General features: G+C 45.2%; 1 protein-coding gene across 4 annotated transcripts; it reads right to left on the reverse strand.

Annotated features, from left to right (window-relative positions):
* Window positions 1-815: 815 nt before the first annotated feature.
* On the reverse strand, window positions 816-11,369 carry COQ7 (coenzyme Q7, hydroxylase). 4 transcript variants are annotated; one of them, XM_077773286.1, is made up of 6 exons: window positions 11,174-11,369; window positions 9,875-9,989; window positions 8,989-9,128; window positions 8,243-8,311; window positions 7,747-7,825; window positions 816-1,485 (listed from the first exon to the last, which is right to left on the reverse strand). In XM_077773286.1, exons 1-5 carry the CDS (start codon window positions 11,309-11,311, stop codon window positions 7,748-7,750), a joined length of 540 nt encoding a protein of 179 aa, XP_077629412.1. In that variant the 5' UTR covers window positions 11,312-11,369; the 3' UTR covers window positions 816-1,485; window position 7,747. The 4 variants fall into 4 exon arrangements, with proteins under 4 accessions (XP_077629412.1, XP_077629413.1, XP_077629411.1 ...); XM_077773287.1 differs by lacking the exon at window positions 816-1,485 and adding an exon at window positions 2,972-3,300; XM_077773285.1 differs by lacking the exon at window positions 816-1,485 and having other exon boundaries at window positions 7,596-7,825.
* Window positions 11,370-16,388: the final 5,019 nt, after the last annotated feature.

Raw genomic sequence — 16,388 nt, forward strand, 5'->3', positions numbered from 1 at the left:
TTTTTTTTTCTTTTAGCTGAGATTCGTTTATCAAACATTGGCTGAGGGCCAATGAGGTGTGGGGACAGCCCTAGACTTTCACAAGGTCACAACGTGCTGGAGAGGGTAGGAAGGCAGTAAGAACCACACGATGATAGAATGCAGTGCCGGTGCAAGAAGCACAAGTATGGAAAGATAAGAGAGGGCGTGGGATGACGTCACCTAGGAGATAAGCGGTTCAGAAGGGCAAATGGCCTTCATCGGGAAAAGGGTGGACAGTATGAAGTGGAGGAAGGTGCGTGTGAGTGAGGCGTGTCCAGGGAGCAGCATGGACTAATGAATAAATATTCAGTCTGCCCCTTGGATACTGCTTGATGCTTGAAGCTGGTTTCTCCGTGTGGTACCCTAGACAGAGACTAATCATCCTCCCCTGTTTTCCTCTCTCCCTTTCCTAACGAAGAAAACGCACCCTCCTCCCTGATCAGGATGCTCTCAAGTCAGTGGGCCAGCGCAGACTGGAACAGCCCTCCGCCTCTAGCAGTGTGCAAAGGTGACAACCCATTCGCGTTCAACCGCGGGGATCAGGGGTTCAGGATTATCGCGGCCCGATTATTACAACGCATAGCAACGACCTCGCCTTGCGCACGAGGCGTTGCCCCTGGGACGTTCTGGACGTGACTAGCCGGGACAGGCTGCGGGCAGGGACTCAGAACTCGGGGCGAGGGCGCCCTCTGGTGGCCGCAGGCGGGCGCCGCGAAGCCCAGGACCTTCCTTTGCCCTTGGCGCGACCGGGAGCCGATCTTCCTACAGGATCAAAGGACCTGTCGCGTTCTGTCACAGCCCTGCAGGGCTGCCATTTCGGGAGACAGCAGTGGGAGGAAGCACGTCCCCGAAGGCAAGAGGAGCCTTTTAAACCTTTCAAAAACACATTCAGTAGGAAAGTGCCTTGTGCTCTGGCAGAGCCAGAAAGGAGCAGTTTTGTGGAAAGGTTTCTTTTGTTCCCCTCAGTTGGGAAAGGTCAAGTTTTCTTCTCAAATCACCGGATCAAGAAGTTTTAAGGAGGGCCTTGAGGAGGCCCTGGGGTGAGGATTCAGACTTTTTATCACATTCTCAAAAGAGTATGGAATCTCCAAAAAGGAGGAAGAGCCCTGAGAGGTGTCTCCTCCTGAAATTCCATAACGACCGTGTTCAAAGGTGGTCGCCTGAAGCATTCGAGGTCCCCACATTTGGTGTTATTAATAGCCCAAATGTCCCCGATAGAGGAAGAGAGGAAATTAGAAGCCAAGTGACCCGGTGGTTAAGTTCAAGGCTCTCCAGAACCTGCAGGCTCTGTTTCTACCTCCTCCTCCATAAAAGAGGCAGGAAAGCGCCTGTCCTGAGGCGCGGTGGTGGGAATTCGGTGGGTGAGGCAGTTGGAGCAGTCCTGCAGGGAGGCAGTGGCTCAGCTGACCAGACGAATGAGGTGGATCTATACATACTGTCTTAGAAGGATGCCAACAGAGGTCTCTAGAAGAAAATGCAAATTTCAGATCAAGACACACAATTACTCTGCATGGGGAACACTACAAACTCAAAGGTGTACATGTATGAATAAAAGATTTTTTGAAATCACTTTAACGTTTATTTATTTTTGAGGGACAGAGAAGGAGCAGGGAAGGGGCAGAGAGAGAGGGAGACCCAAAATCCAAAGCAAACTCCAGGCTATCAGCACAGAGCCTGTGGCGGGACTCGAACCCACAAACCCTGAGATCATGAACGGACCCAAAGTCTGACGCTTTATTGACTGAGCCAACCAGATGCACCTGAATAAAAGACTTTTTTAAGAGTCTGGAAAGGTACACCATGAATTCTTAATAGTGGTTACTTCTGGAGCTACATTTGGAATCAGTGTTTTGTGTTTTTACTTATATGTAGCTTACAGTGTTTCATTTTGAGACAACAATTTCTTTGGGAAGTGACGTGACTAGACGGGGGTGGGGGGAAGAAGACAATGTACTGTCTTATGTGACTAATTGCTAATAACTAATCACAAAGTTAGGCAAGTGGTCACAGTTTCCTGAAAAGCAACAGGGGTCTGCAGAGATTTACTTGTCACTGTAAATACCCTCTAGCATGTTGGAATATTTCACCATTTGCATGTGTGCATTTTTTTTTCAAAACAAGTTTTCATTTTTTAAAAAATGGCAATTTAAAACTGTATTTAGTTGAGCTAAAATTTACTGGGTGTCACGCACTGTGCTAAGCTGTGAAGGCATGGAAATGACTAAGATGGTCTCTGCCGTCCAGTTCATGGTCTAGTTCAGCTTCTCAAATCTAACGTGCTTCCAAGTCACCTGGAAGTTTTGTGCATTGGTTAATTATTGCTGTATTTAACAAATGACCTCAAAACTCAGCAGCTGAAAACAACAAACATTATCTAACATAGTTGCTGAGAGTCAGGAACTGAGGAGTGGCTTAGCTGGGTGATTCTGGCTCTGGGTCCCTTGTGAGATTGTAGTCAGGATGTCGTGCCATCATCTGAAGGCACGACCGGGGCTGAAGGATTCACTCCCAAATGGCACACATATGTGGCTACTGGCATGTATGTTCTTGGCCATGTGACCCTCTGCACAGATGAACTGCTTGAGTGTTCTCACCACAAGACAGCTGGCTTTTCCTAGATTGGGTGATCTCAGAGAGAAAGGTGAAAGCTGACTTGGCAGTCACATTCCATTGTTTCTACCACTTGTTAGAAACAAGTCACCAAGTACAGCCCACACTCAAGGCAAGGAGAACGAGGCTCCCCTGAACAGCGAGTATCCAGGGATTTGTGGACGGAGTCGAAAACCACCACATCTTGTTAAAATGCAGATTCTCCTTCAGAAAGTCTGGGGAGGAGGCTTGAATTCTGCATCACTGACCTGCTGCCGGGTGATACCACTAGTTGTTGGTCTATGGACCACACTTTTTTTTTTTTTTTAATTTTTTAACATTTATTTTTGACAGAGACAGGAAGGCAGACAGACAGAATGGGAGCGGGTGACGGGCAGAGAAAGAGGGAGACACAGAATTCGAAGCAGGCTCTAGGCTCTGGGCTGTCAGCACCGAGCCCAATGTGGGGCTTGAACTCACGAACCACGAGATCATGACCTGAGCTGAAGTCGAATGCTTAACTGACTGAGCCACCCAGGTGCCCCTGTGGACCACACTTTGGACAGCAAGGGAATCCAAGACAAGCCAAGAACTACAGCTTGGGCCACCTCTTTGGAGCTGTGCTGCTTGCAAGAAATAACATCCTGGTATTGTCTTTGGATGGTGTCCAATTTTGAAATCACATTTTCCCTGAAAGGTCAGAGCAGTAAAGTAAGGGAAAGACAAGATTGCCTTGTTAATACACGAGGCCAATCTGTAATGGAATTAAAAACAATCCCAGGGGGATTCAGAAAATCTCTCTGGTCTTGTTCTGGAAGCTCTCAGAAGCATAAAACATCAGCCTTCAGTTCTGAAGGGGATGCTAAACAAACAGCAGCAAATCTGGGCTTTTAATAAGTATTGTACAAAATGTCTTTATATGACTAAGACTCCTGACTGCAATACTTACAAAATTAGCTTTGATATGGGAAGGCAAGAAACAGCAAGCGCATCTCAGAAGATTGAAGCTTCTACAGGCTTTGCCGAATGGAAGGGTGGCACATTAAAGAAATCGTTTCCCCCTTCAACAGACTGGATTGAAACTGGCTTTCAAATATGACATAAAACTATAAATCCTCTATTTCTTTATTGCTATGATTCACATTCCATAAAGTTCACCATTTTCAAGTGATTCAGCAGTTTTTAAAAATCTATTCACAAGGTGTGCAACCACTACCACCAGCTAATTCTAGAACATTCATCACCCCAAAAGGAAATTGTATCCATTAGTAATTAGTCCCCGTTTCTCGCCATTCTTTACAACCCTAGGCAGCCACTAGTCTATTTTCTGTCTCTATGATTTGCCTCCGCTGCACATTTCACATTCATGGAATCCTACAATTTCAGCCTTTTGTGTGTGGCTTCCTTCACTTAGCATTTTTTTTAAATTGTGGTAAGCTACACATAACATTTATCATTTAAACATATTAAGTTTTTATTTATTTTGAGAGACAGTGCAAATGGGAGGGGCAGAGAGAGAGAGAATCCCAAGCAGGATCCACGCTGTCAGCGCAGAGCCCTATGTGGGACTTGAACTCATGAACTGTGAGATCATGACCTGAGTCAAAATCATGAGTAGGACACTTAACCGACTGAGCCACCCAGGCACCATTATCATCTAACCATTTTTATGTGGAGAGGTCAGTGTCAATAAGCACATTCACGCCACTGTCTGTCTCCACTATTTTCCTCTTTCCATTCTGAAACTCTGTACCCAAACATCAAGTTTTGAAGGTTTTTTTTTTTTTTTTTTTTTTTAATGACCAGGTCATATCCCATGGTGTGGATATGCTACATTTTGCTTATCTACTCATCAGCTGGTAGACATTTGGATTGTTTCCACTTTGGCTGTTCTGAATAACGTTGCTACACACATTCATGTATATGTATTTGTTTGAATATATTCTCATTAAAAAAAAATTTTTTTTAATGTTTTATTTATTTCTGAGAGAGAGACAGAGACAGCATGAGCAGGGGAGGGTCAGAGAGAGAGGGAGACATAGAATCTGAGGCAGGCTCCAGGCTCTGAGCTGGCTGTCAGCACAGAGCCGGACGCAGGGCTCAAACCCACGAACTGTGAGATCATGACCTGAGCCAAATTCGGATGCTTAACCGACAGAGCATTTCTCTGGAGTTTATACTAGGAGAGGAGTTGCCATGTCCCATGGTAACTGGTATCTGTCTGACGAACTGCCAGATTGGTTTCCACTTTACGTGTCCTCTGCGTGTGTGAGGATCCACCTCCTCTACATCCTTGCCAACACATTATTTCCCACTATTTGAGCAGCGCCACACTAGCGGGTAGTGGTATCTCACTGTGGTTTTCCCTAGGACTAATGATTGTGCGCATCTTTTCAAATGCTGGTGGCCTGTGTCTTCTTTGGAGATACATCTATTCAAATGCTTTCCCTATTTTTAACTGGGCTCTTTGTCTTAATCTTGAGTTGTTAAAGAGTTCTTTATATAGTCTAAATACAAATCCCTTATCGGCTCCATGATTTGCAAACATTCTTGCCCATTCGGTGGGATGTCTCTGACTTTCTTGTGTTCTTTCAAAGCACCAAAGTTTTTAATTTGATTAAGTCCAATCTATCTGGTTTTTTTTTCCTTTGTTGCTTATACTTTTGGCGTCCTATGCAGAACACTAATTGAATCCAAAGTCACAGATTTACTCTTACGTCTTCTAAGAGTTTCAGAGTTTTAGCATTACCATTTAGATTTTTTAATACATTTAATTTTTGTATATGCTGGGAAGTAAGGGTCCAAACTCATTCTTTTGCATGTTTTTTTGTTAGTTACTTTGTTTAATCACCAGCAAGAAGCACAGACATTGGCCTTTCAAACATTTAAAAACAATTTTTTTTTAAAGGGGCACCTGGGCAGCTCAGTCAGCTGACTGTCTAACTTCAGATCAGGTCATAATCTCACCGTTAATGAGTTCAAGCCCGGCATTGGGCTTTGCACTGATAGCTCAGAGACTGTTTCAGATTCTCTGTCTCCTTCTCTCTGCCCCTCCCCAACTTGCGCTCTCTCTCAAAAGTAAACATTAAAAAAAAATAAAGAGAATGGCCTTTGGTTTCTTGGTAGCATCTTTTTTTTTATTATTTTTTTAAATCTTGGCTGGAAGATTTGGAGTTTTATAGCAAACCATATTGTATGGACCCAGAACACAGGAGCCCAGCCTGGCTTGGTAGCATCTTTTCAATAAACCTATACTGAGTTTTGTGGAGAAGCATACAGAGTGGTCATGAATTCTTGCGTTGCTATTTACATGAAAATGACTTCTAACAAGGGAGAGCTATTTGTTCATTCAATACATTCAATCCCCCTGAAGACTACTTAGTGGTGACTTATTAGGGATCAGTGGTTAAAACGAAGATTCCTGCCCTACAGAGCTTACGTTCTTGTAGGGAGAAACAGACAAAAAAACAAGTAAGTACATTATATAACATGCCAGGAGGTGGTACGTGTTCATGGGGAAGAACTGGAAGAGCTGAGCAAGTGGGATGAGGCATGCAGCGGGGCAGGGTTTGCACTTCTGGAAAAGGTGGTCAGGGAGGGCCTCCTTTAAAAGGTGCCTTCTAAGCAAAACTCAGAGCTGGTGAGGGGTCTGGCCGTGCAGATACCCGGGAAGGAGCGCTCCGGGCCGGAAGAGAAGAGCCACGCTCTAGGACGGCACGGTGCCCGGCATTTTGAGAAATGGCGAGGAGGCCAGCGTGGCTGGAGCAGATTGAGGAAGGGGGAAGTGGTCCGAGGACCAGATCACACGGGTTCTTAGGGACCATTCTGGGGACTCTGACTTTTATGCTGAGGGAAGTGGGATAAGCCACCAGGAGGGACTCCGAGCTGAGCAGTAACATGGTCTGGCTTACGGTTCGAAGGCTCACTCTGGCTGCTGGGCTGAGAACGGACTGTGGGAAGACGGTAGGGCAGGAAGAAGAGTTAGGAGGCTTCTAAAATAATCTCGCCAAGAGAAGGGTGGTTGGGCCTGTGTGGCAGCAGCCTGAACGGCAGAGCCCGCAGGATGCCGACTGACTGGAAGGGGGTGTGATATGGGCAGCTGTCAAAGGTGACTCCAGAGATTTGGGCCTGCGGAACAGAAGGCTGGAGCTGCCATTAGCTGTGCTAAGGAAGGCCACTGGGGCAACAGGATGCTGGGGGGAGGGGGCGCGGGGAGTTCAGCTTGGGGCACATGGAGCTTCAGATTCTCTCTGACTCCCAGAGGGGACGGGCAGGCAACTGGGTATGTGAAAACAAGAAAGCTGGGCTGAAACGGGAATGTGAAGCAATCAGCCACAAGGCAGGATACGATACCAAGAAAAAGATGACAGAACAGGGCCAAGAGCCACAGCCTGGGACCCTGTGGCACTGAACAATCCAGAGGAGAGGAAGAACCGCTAAGGAGGCCACTGGAGACAGCGGACACAGTGACAGTCTTCCGTTTGACTGATGGCTTGGACAGTCTCGCTTTGTCAGTCTTCAACACCCTCGTGTTTTAAATTACCTCTGGTTAGAAGTAAACTCAAATTGGGGCCCCCTGGGTGGCTTAGTCGGTTAAGCGTCCGACTTTCGCGCAGGTCATGATCTCGCGGTTCGTGGGTTCGAGCCCCGCGTCGGGCTCTGTGCTGACTGCCAGCTCAGAGCCTGGAGCCTGTTTCAGTCTGTGACTCCCTCTCTCTCTGACCCTCCCCTGCTCACGCTGTCTCTCTCTCTCTCCTAGAAATAAATAAAACATTAAAAAAATATATTTTTTTTAAAAAAAGAAGTAAACTCAAATTGTTTTTCCCCTTGAAGATTTCTGTTCTTTTCTTGATGACTCATTCTTGATGTGTTACCAAAAAAATTAACTTTGCCCCAAACAAGGACCAGCTTCATTTGTTGTTAACTGGAACAAACCTGGCAAACAGTCAGCCTTCTGGCATAAGGCGGCACAGGAAAAAAAAAAATCAACACTAGAGAGTTTTATTAACAACAACAAAAAAAACCTCTTGCAGCTTATTAACAAAATTCATATAACGATAATGCACATTTCCTTTTCTGCCAATGCCCCTTGTTTAATTACTACCCTCTCTTAGACACAGGGAAAAGTGGACATACTTTAAAATCTTTCGGATAAATATATTGCCACGCTGCATCCGGCCTGGATAACACTCTTCAAAACCTTGTATGCTGGAGCCTGTTGAAAACGACAATAAGCAAACAAAAGAAACATGTTCTACGTTCACTTGTAGCCGTTAAGATCTGGCCTGAGATGGTGGGGCTGCGGCTCTCTGAAGAAGACATGAGATCTAAACACTGCTTTTAATTCAAAAGGTTGGGATGCTTCTGCTATTGCCAGAAAAATCTGAATCATCTGATTTCTCATCGGGAAGGGGAAAGAAGCTGCCGGGGGGAAATGATGAGAAAGGAAGCGAGAAATAAGATTCCCCACTGGGAGCAATGCATTTTTCTGCCTTTTTTTTTTTTTTTTTTTTTTTTTTTTTNTGGTCACTATGAAATCTATTTTTCTGGAAACGAAAATTTTGACACCCCTCAATCTTCCAAATAAGGCGCTCAGAGTAGCACAAGCAAATAGTAAAGGCAGGTCCCCTACCAGCTGTGCATCATGTTCAAGGCCTATGTCGTGGTGCTCTAGCTCTTCATCCCGAAATTTCTTTATCACCTGGTTAAATACAAAGAAATCCAGGCAAATCAGTGTCTAACTCTCCACTGTCCTGTCCTCTTCCAGATGCTAAAGCCTCATTCTACCATCTAAGACAGGGGTAGACAAAATGTTCCTATAAAGGCCAGGAAGTCAGTACTTCAAGCTCCGCAGGCTGTATGGGCCTCTTCACAACTACTCAACTCCAATGTTTGGCAGGCAGCAACCACGGACACGTAAACGAATGGGTGTGGCTGTGTTGCAACAAAACTTAATTTACAGAAACAGGCCGTTGGTCCCAGGCCAGGGTTTACCAACCCCCAATTTAGACTTAGAAAAAAAAAAAAGTAAACAGTTCTCTTATTTGTTGTAGAAAATTACCTGAAGATCTCTACTGGCTCATTTATTTAAGCTGAAGTACTTGTGCTCCCAGCACTGGCTCAGAATCTGTCAATGATCCAGAAGTGGAGAGAATATAGTTGTGGGCTCAGGAGACACGGCTTCTGGTCCCAGCTCTGCCTGAGCGTGTGGCCAGGACACGACAGAGCTTCCTGTGCCTCTTGCCTACAGAATGAGGCGCTCACCTAGGTTTCTAAGGCCCTGTCATTCCCCAGCTTTCTATCTGTCTTCCTTCTCACCAAGTTGCTTACCTACCCTTTTCTCCCATCTTGGCCCCTTTCCAGAGTATATTCAAATACCTGAAGAAGTTCCTCATATTTTTCAGGATCCTCCTCCATCAACGTCCGGATCTGGTTGTTATAGTGATGTGCTATAGACTCTTCCACAGCCACGGTGCAGGCCATCGCTCCCTCCTTCCCAAGCAGGGCAGTTCCCGCACCTGGAATTGTCAAATCCAGAGCAGAAAAGGATGGGGCCGATGCCACACTGGTGAGGGACATCATGTCAGGTCAGGGCTCACCAACTGCGGCACTAAGGGCTCTGGGGCTCAGTAACTCCTTGGTGTGGGGGCGGTCGTGTGCATTGGAGGATATACTTTAGCAGCATCATGGTCTGTACCCACTAGATGCCAATAGCATCCCTGGTTACGAAAACCAAAAATGTTTCTAGACACTGCCAAGATTCTTATAGGCAATGTGCCCCCCAGTGAAAACTGGGTGTAGGTGGTACCATGTCACACTGTCAAATCCTGGATCGCAGGGTAAGAATGCGATTCTCTTTTCAGTGTTCTCTTTAACCCTGATTATGGCAAGAAGAAAGTCTTCGTTTGGGGTGTGTCTTTGATTCTTTTCTAACATTTACTTTTCTCCCTTTTTAAGAGTGCGCAGGTTGATCTCAGGTTTAGAACCTCTGTCGGGGAACATCACCTGGCTACACCTGAATTGCTCTAGCTTTTTTCCTCCTCTGTTGTGTCTTGTTTTTACTGTACCTTCTATTTATAAAATCACTGATTTAAATCCGTAAATATTTAAATAAATTTAAGCCAAATAAAAGTCAACTTAACTCTAAAAAATGTATGTAAATAAAAAGGCTGTAAGAGGACACAGAAAGAACCGGGGATTCGGTACGTTAACGATGTGACTGTCCCATATCCCTAAGCTCGCATAAGCTCTTCTGGATACGTACCCAGGGCAAACCCCACCACGTTCCAGAAGGGCATCAGAACGGTGGGCCGCACCCTAAATGCAACCATCAACTCGTTGAACTTTTTCAAGTGGTCCTTTTCTTGATCCCACATTTTCTGTAAGAAACATAAAAACAAACGCGAGCATTACTTGGAGGTCACCTGTCAGGTGCCAAGGAAGCTCCATGCCCGTCCTTGTGGGAGACAGGAAGCACGATGCAGATGGAGCAGAGAATGCGAACCGCTATTTCTTCCCCTCCCCTTGAATCACCCAAGGGAAAAGTGAAGCATCAGACTGGATACAGAGAAGAGGGTGCCCGCAAACTAGAAGAGCCCGTTATCTCAGTTCCAGGTCCACGGACGGGGCCATGAACCATGGCTCTGGCAGAAGTTCTCAGACCCACACGTGGACAAGGACAAGGGCACACTAATGAGAAATGAGATGCTCGGCCCTCTCCACAATTAGGAGGGCAGCGTATCACCCACTGTGTAATTTCCTTCTAGACTGCTGGAACAGAAGTATCATTTACGTCAAAGGAACAAGTGGGAATGACAAGAGAGCTAACACTTGGCTGGCACGTCCTAAGGGCCAGGTGTTATCAAACAGATGTATGAAGGCAACTCAGTTAATCTGCACTAACTATCATGATCCCCATTACACAGATAGAGAAAGTGAGGCACAGAGAGGGTAAGTAACTTGCCCGAGGGCTCAGAGCAGGCAATTTAACTTGTGCCGAGTGTCTATTACAGGCCAGACATGGTAGTAGCTGCTCTATGCCAGCTCATTTGTTCCTCACCAAAACCCAGTGAGGCAGGTATTAGCAGCTCATTTTGCAGATATGGAAATGGAGACCCAGAGGTGTGTAACTTCCCCAAGGTCACACAGGTAGGAGAAAGCTGGAATGTGAACCTAGTCTTTGTGACTGCAGGGCCCAGGCCCCTCCCTCTGCCTCTCAGTATAAAATATAAAATATCTCCACTGGGGCCAGGATCACAACCTCTCAGCAACTGGTGTTTTCACTTCATGTGATGATTCTCAAATCTTTTTTATTGCCCATCCCACAGTGAAACTTTAATACTTCAGATATACCATATATCTGTTTATGTACTATCTGTCTCTATACATAAAAAGAATAGTAAACTTCTCTCTCCCCTGACTCCACCCTAGTAGCCAATTCCTGCTCTCTTGGGGACAGTCCCTCCCTTGATAGTGCATGACCTAATGTGATTCATGACTTTAAGGCCTTTGGATCCCCACACTAGTCAGTGAGGCCAGGTGAGAGGGATAACGAAACACCCACCTGAATGACTGGCCCGACGCTTGACCGACCCAAGACAGCCATCTGCCCTGCATAGATTCGGTTCGCTCCATATTCACCTGCATGATCCACCCGGATTATTCGATCCACAGCTGCCCAATTGATATTGTCTAAGGTCATTCCTGAATGTACAGTGTACAATCTGACACTGATCCTTCTTCCGTAAGCTGCAATGCAAATGTTTAGTTTCCATTACTCTTGGCTAAAACAGATGGTTCCTTTTACAGACAGAAGAAAGGGGCATCTTAGAACAAAGGCCACAGATGAGTTCCCAGTAGGAAGGAGATGCCCATAAATAGATTCTGTTAAACCTGCAGAGTTTTGTTTCTTTTTAAAGTAGGCTCCACACCCAACATGGGGCTTGAGCTCATGACCTGAGATCAAGAGTTGCATATGCTCTACTGACTGAGCCAGCCAGCCCCGACCCCCTTTTTTTAAAAGTGATTTAGTTACCAACACTTAAAACAGAGTTTACCTAAAGATCTGATTTGTCTGGCTTCATGTTAAACATATAAAGATCAGGGCGCCTGGGAGGCTCAGTTGGTTAAGTGTCCCACTTCGGCTCAGGTCACAATCTCACGGTTCGTGGGCTCAAGCTCCGCGTAGGGCTCTGTGCTAACAGCTAGCTCAGAGCCTGGAGCCTGCTGTGGATTCTGTGTCTCCCTCTCTCTCTGGCCCTCCCTGCTCACGCTGTCTCTCTTTCTCTCTCTCAGAAATAAATAGAACATTTTAAAAATTAACAAAAAAAAAGATCTGGAAATACTGAGCCTGTCTTTTCAGCAGGCAGTGGAAAAGACAGGCTCAGAATTTAACGTGGCACTGACCTCTAGATAGCCTCTCCAGTTCTCGGCCCCTCAGGCCTGCTGCGCTCCCACTCCTGGCTGTGCGAAACCTCCTAGGGAGCTTTCAAAACCATGGATGCTCCTCCCCAGTCAATCTCAGGGTGGGGGGGGGGGCATCATATTTNTTAAAAAGTTCTGTGCAGCAATCTTTTCTGCAGCCAAGGTTGAGAACCATAGACTTAAGATCTCTCAAAACACCTGTGGGCTTTGGATTTTGAGAACGGAGCCTTACTGCTTGAGTTTCATCTCCTTATGCTGCATCATCAGTTCAACTGAACTTGTCTTCAAAATGTAAATTCTTCCAGGTAGATCAACGTTGTCTTTTAAAAAATTTCCTAAGGGGGTGCCTGGGTGGCTCAGTCGGTTAAGCGTCTGACTCTCGGTTTGGGCTCAGGTCACAATCTCATGGTTCATTGGGATTCTCTCTCCCTCTCTGCCGCTCCCCCGCTCACACTCTCTTTCTCTCTCTCAAAATAAATAAAATAACCTTAAAACAAAACCTCCTAATAGTTAACACCTTCACTATATTCTCTGAGGCTTGCATTATGGCATCTCCAAAGTTTTTTCCCCTAAGAGTTTTCCAGTGTGTTACGTGTAGAAGGTGTTATCCGTTCTTTTTGTAGATATTAAAATGGAGACCCCACGGAGGCTGGTTGTCCCTTGAACTCTGACTTGTACTGGTATCCCGCTCTTATGCATGATTGCCACATCTTTCATACATACATCTATTAATTTAGGCTAACTTCAATACCCTGAAAAAGTGGAAAACTTCACTTTGAATACCTCTGTAGTTTTGTTTCGTTTTTTAAAGGCTTGAGTGCTTTGGACACAGATGACGTGTTAGGCCTGCTGAAATCTGGATGGTTCTGTATGTGAACTTTTTCAACAGCCAGGGTTTTAAATGCCTCACTAAACAAAACAGCAAGAATATGGGGGTCCGAGGCATGGTGACCCAGCTTTGATCCACTCTTCTGCATGACCTGCTCCATCTCACTGAGCCTATTTGACTCAAGAAACTGGATGGAGTCCAGGAACTGGACACCAAAAGCTAGATGGAATCCAAGTTCTGCTCAGTGCAATGTACCTCTCGGATCTGTGCCATCAGACAGTGGGTCACTGTGGTCTAGGTTTTATGATTTATTATATTAAGTTTATTTTGAGAGAGAGAGAGAGAGAGGCAGAGAGAGAGAGAAGGGGCAGAGAGAGAATCCCAAACATGCTCTGCACTAACAGTGTAGAACTTACGAACTGTTGAGTTCATGACCGAACTGTGAGATCATGACCTGAGTTGAAATCAAGAGTCAGACGCTTAACCAACTGAGCCACCCAGGTGCCCCCACTACTATGTTCTTGTGTGGAGAACAATTTGACGCATTTGACTAAGTCAGAGTAGCCCGTCCAAAGTTTTCGCCTCCAAGTCCAAGGACTGGTGCTCCCATTAATCTGACCTCCTTGCAGAAAGACGACTCCTAGGAACTGGAATTGAAAACAATGAGCTGGGTCTATTTCTCAAGATAACCTTGTTTGCTTGTTCTTTCATCTGTTACTCTCATTCAAGATCATACTAATAGGAAAGAATTTTCAGACAGCCCAGGACTCATTTTTTAAAAAAGCATTGCAGGAGAAATAGCAAAGGGCTATGTTCACTGGATGAGTGTAAACACACAGCTGACTTCTGAAGGGCAGGATTATATTTGTATTAAAAACATACTCCACAGTTCCCTAGCACTGCACTTTTCCAGATTCAGGCACCTAATAAATGATTTTTTGTGGAATGTGTGGAGGACTGGGTTATAATGTTTGCCATTTTTGTCTTTTCACAATCCCCACAAGGTGTCTTTAAAAAGTATGAGATGAACAGAAAGGGCACAGAGCTAGAGTTAGAAAATGTGTCCTGTCTTTTTTTTTTTTCTTTTTAAGTTTATTTATTTATTTTGAGGGAGAGCAAGCGAGGAGGGGAGGGGCACAGAGAGAATCCCAAGCAGGCTCTGCACCAGGAGAGCTGAGTCTGACATGGGGTTCGAATCCATGAACTGTGTAAGATCATGACCTGAGCTGAAAACAAGAGTTGGATGCTTAACCAATTGAGCCACCAAGGTGCCCCATATGTGTTCTGTCTTTAATACTAACCTTGGGCAAATCAGAATTGCCATTTCTTACATATAAAATTGGCAATAATAAGGATTTTTCCTTTTTAAGGAAATATACAATAGTAACACCTCTCTCACTGAGTTATTATAAAGATAAAATGAGACACAGGACGCAATGTAACTTTATAAATGATAAAGAATGATTCTTCTGTTATGCTCATTGGCGCAACAAAGGAGCATGAAAAGTCATGTTTAAAAATCCTCAGTTTTGTCTGCATTGTCATACACTTTAAAATAAAGAGAAAAAATCAGGGCGTCTGGGTGGCTCAGTTGGTTAAGTGTCCGACTTTGGCTCAGGTCATGATCTCACAGTTGGTGGGTTCGAGCCCTGCGTCGGGCTCTGTGCTGACTGCTAGCTCAGAGCCTGGAGCCTGTTTCAGATTCTGTATCTCCTTCTCCCCCTGCTCACGCTCTCTCTCTCTCTCTCTCAGAAATAAAACATAAAAAAAATTTTTTTTAAACTAAGAAAAAAATTAAGTTGAGGCCCTGTGCTAGAAGCTCTCAAATGTATCGTTTTAAGTTCGTGCTTTTAGTGCTTTCCCACAGCGTGAAAAACCTAACAATGATGGTACCTAGGAGAGACTTTTAAGTAGTATAAAGGAAGATCTTAAGTGGCTTATGGACATGCATTTAATAACACCCACGTAGTTAAGTTACTCTCTTTTTAAATTCTTTTGCAATCCTGTTGTTAGAGTTCATCAAGGAGAATGTCTTAGTTTACAAATACCTTCCTAATACTTTTTTTTAACCAGAAGAACAGTTCAGGGTCCAAGCCTTGATAGACAATAGTCTCTGATACAATTTATTTTTGTTTTTAATCCATTCATTTTTTGATTACTCTATCTGGGACAGGCAATACTTGGTTATCCGTTTTTATCATAAGGACTTAGCTTAAACATGCTGGGGTGCCTGGGTGACTCAGTCAGTTGAGCATCCTGACTTTGGCTCAGGTCATGATCTCCCGAGTTGGTGAGCTGGAGCGCCACCACATCCGGCTCATTGCTCTCAGACTGTCAGCTCAGAGCCCACTTTGGATCCTCTGTCCCCCTCACTCTGCCTCTCCCTCACTTGGATTCTTCTCCCCACCCCCACCCCAATAAAAATAAATATTTTTAGAAGATGGAACATGGTTATAGAAAAAACACATCTAGTAATCACAAGTACAAGTGGTCTTGCTAAAAGGTAAGAATCTTCAGGTAGAACACCAACAACTTAACTTTCAGAAAACGACCTCACAACGGTTTTCTGAAGCCGCCCTGATGAAAAGAGGAAAGAAGGGTCTCCCTACTCCAAACCCTATGCCCTTTCCACCACCCAGATGTTTCTCAAACTTCCCAGTACATGCAAGTCATTCGAAAGTCCAGCTAAAATACAGAATATGAGGCCCTGTAAGTCAGGGGGCCTGCACTTCTAACAAGCCAACGCTGCAGGTTGCCTGACTACCTTGCCTAGCAGGGCTCATAAGGAAGGCTATGATGACGCCCGCTGGGCATTGAACNATAAAAATAAATATTTTTAGAAGATGGAACATGGTTATAGAAAAAACACATCTAGTAATCACAAGTACAAGTGGTCTTGCTAAAAGGTAAGAATCTTCAGGTAGAACACCAACAACTTAACTTTCAGAAAACGACCTCACAACGGTTTTCTGAAGCCGCCCTGATGAAAAGAGGAAAGAAGGGTCTCCCTACTCCAAACCCTATGCCCTTTCCACCACCCAGATGTTTCTCAAACTTCCCAGTACATGCAAGTCATTCGAAAGTCCAGCTAAAATACAGAATATGAGGCCCTGTAAGTCAGGGGGCCTGCACNCCGCCGCCGCCCCGGAGCAGCTCATTGCTGTGACAAGGTAACCGCTGCCCTGAGCGAAGCGGGCCAAACGCGCGCTCAGCGCAGACTGATGACGCACAGCAGACGTAAGGCAGACACTGGCCGCCCTTGCATCGGTGGGAACGCCCCCTAGGCCCCTGCTTCCATTCGATTGGTTGGAAAAGGCAATGGGAAAGATGATATTGGATGTGACCACCATCAATCACTCAGGACGGACGTTTGTAAAGGAGGCGGGTTGCTAGGGAGATGAGGATGCTAAATTGCTGTTCCCAAGATCCTGCCTGGGTAAATTCCTGAGAAAGAGGACCGTGAGGGAACTCTTTATTGTCACAGCCCTTGTATTTCCTGCTTTACCAGCATGGAAGGAGAGCTTCC

This window comes from Crocuta crocuta, unplaced genomic scaffold (genome assembly GCF_008692635.1).
Source record: "Crocuta crocuta isolate KB4526 unplaced genomic scaffold, BGI_CrCroc_1.0 scaffold16, whole genome shotgun sequence".
Taxonomy (NCBI): domain Eukaryota; kingdom Metazoa; phylum Chordata; class Mammalia; order Carnivora; family Hyaenidae; genus Crocuta; species Crocuta crocuta.

Coding starts and splice junctions, on each gene's coding strand:
- COQ7 (XM_077773286.1), bottom strand. CDS start 11,311: ATGACCTTAGACAATATCAATTGGGCAGCTGTGGATCGAATAATCCGG. Junction 9,129..9,874: donor CGTGGTGGGGTTTGCCCTGG/GTACGTATCCAG, acceptor TGACAATTCCAG/GTGCGGGAACTGCCCTGCTT. Junction 8,312..8,988: donor AATATGAGGAACTTCTTCAG/GTATTTGAATAT, acceptor GTATTTAACCAG/GTGATAAAGAAATTTCGGGA.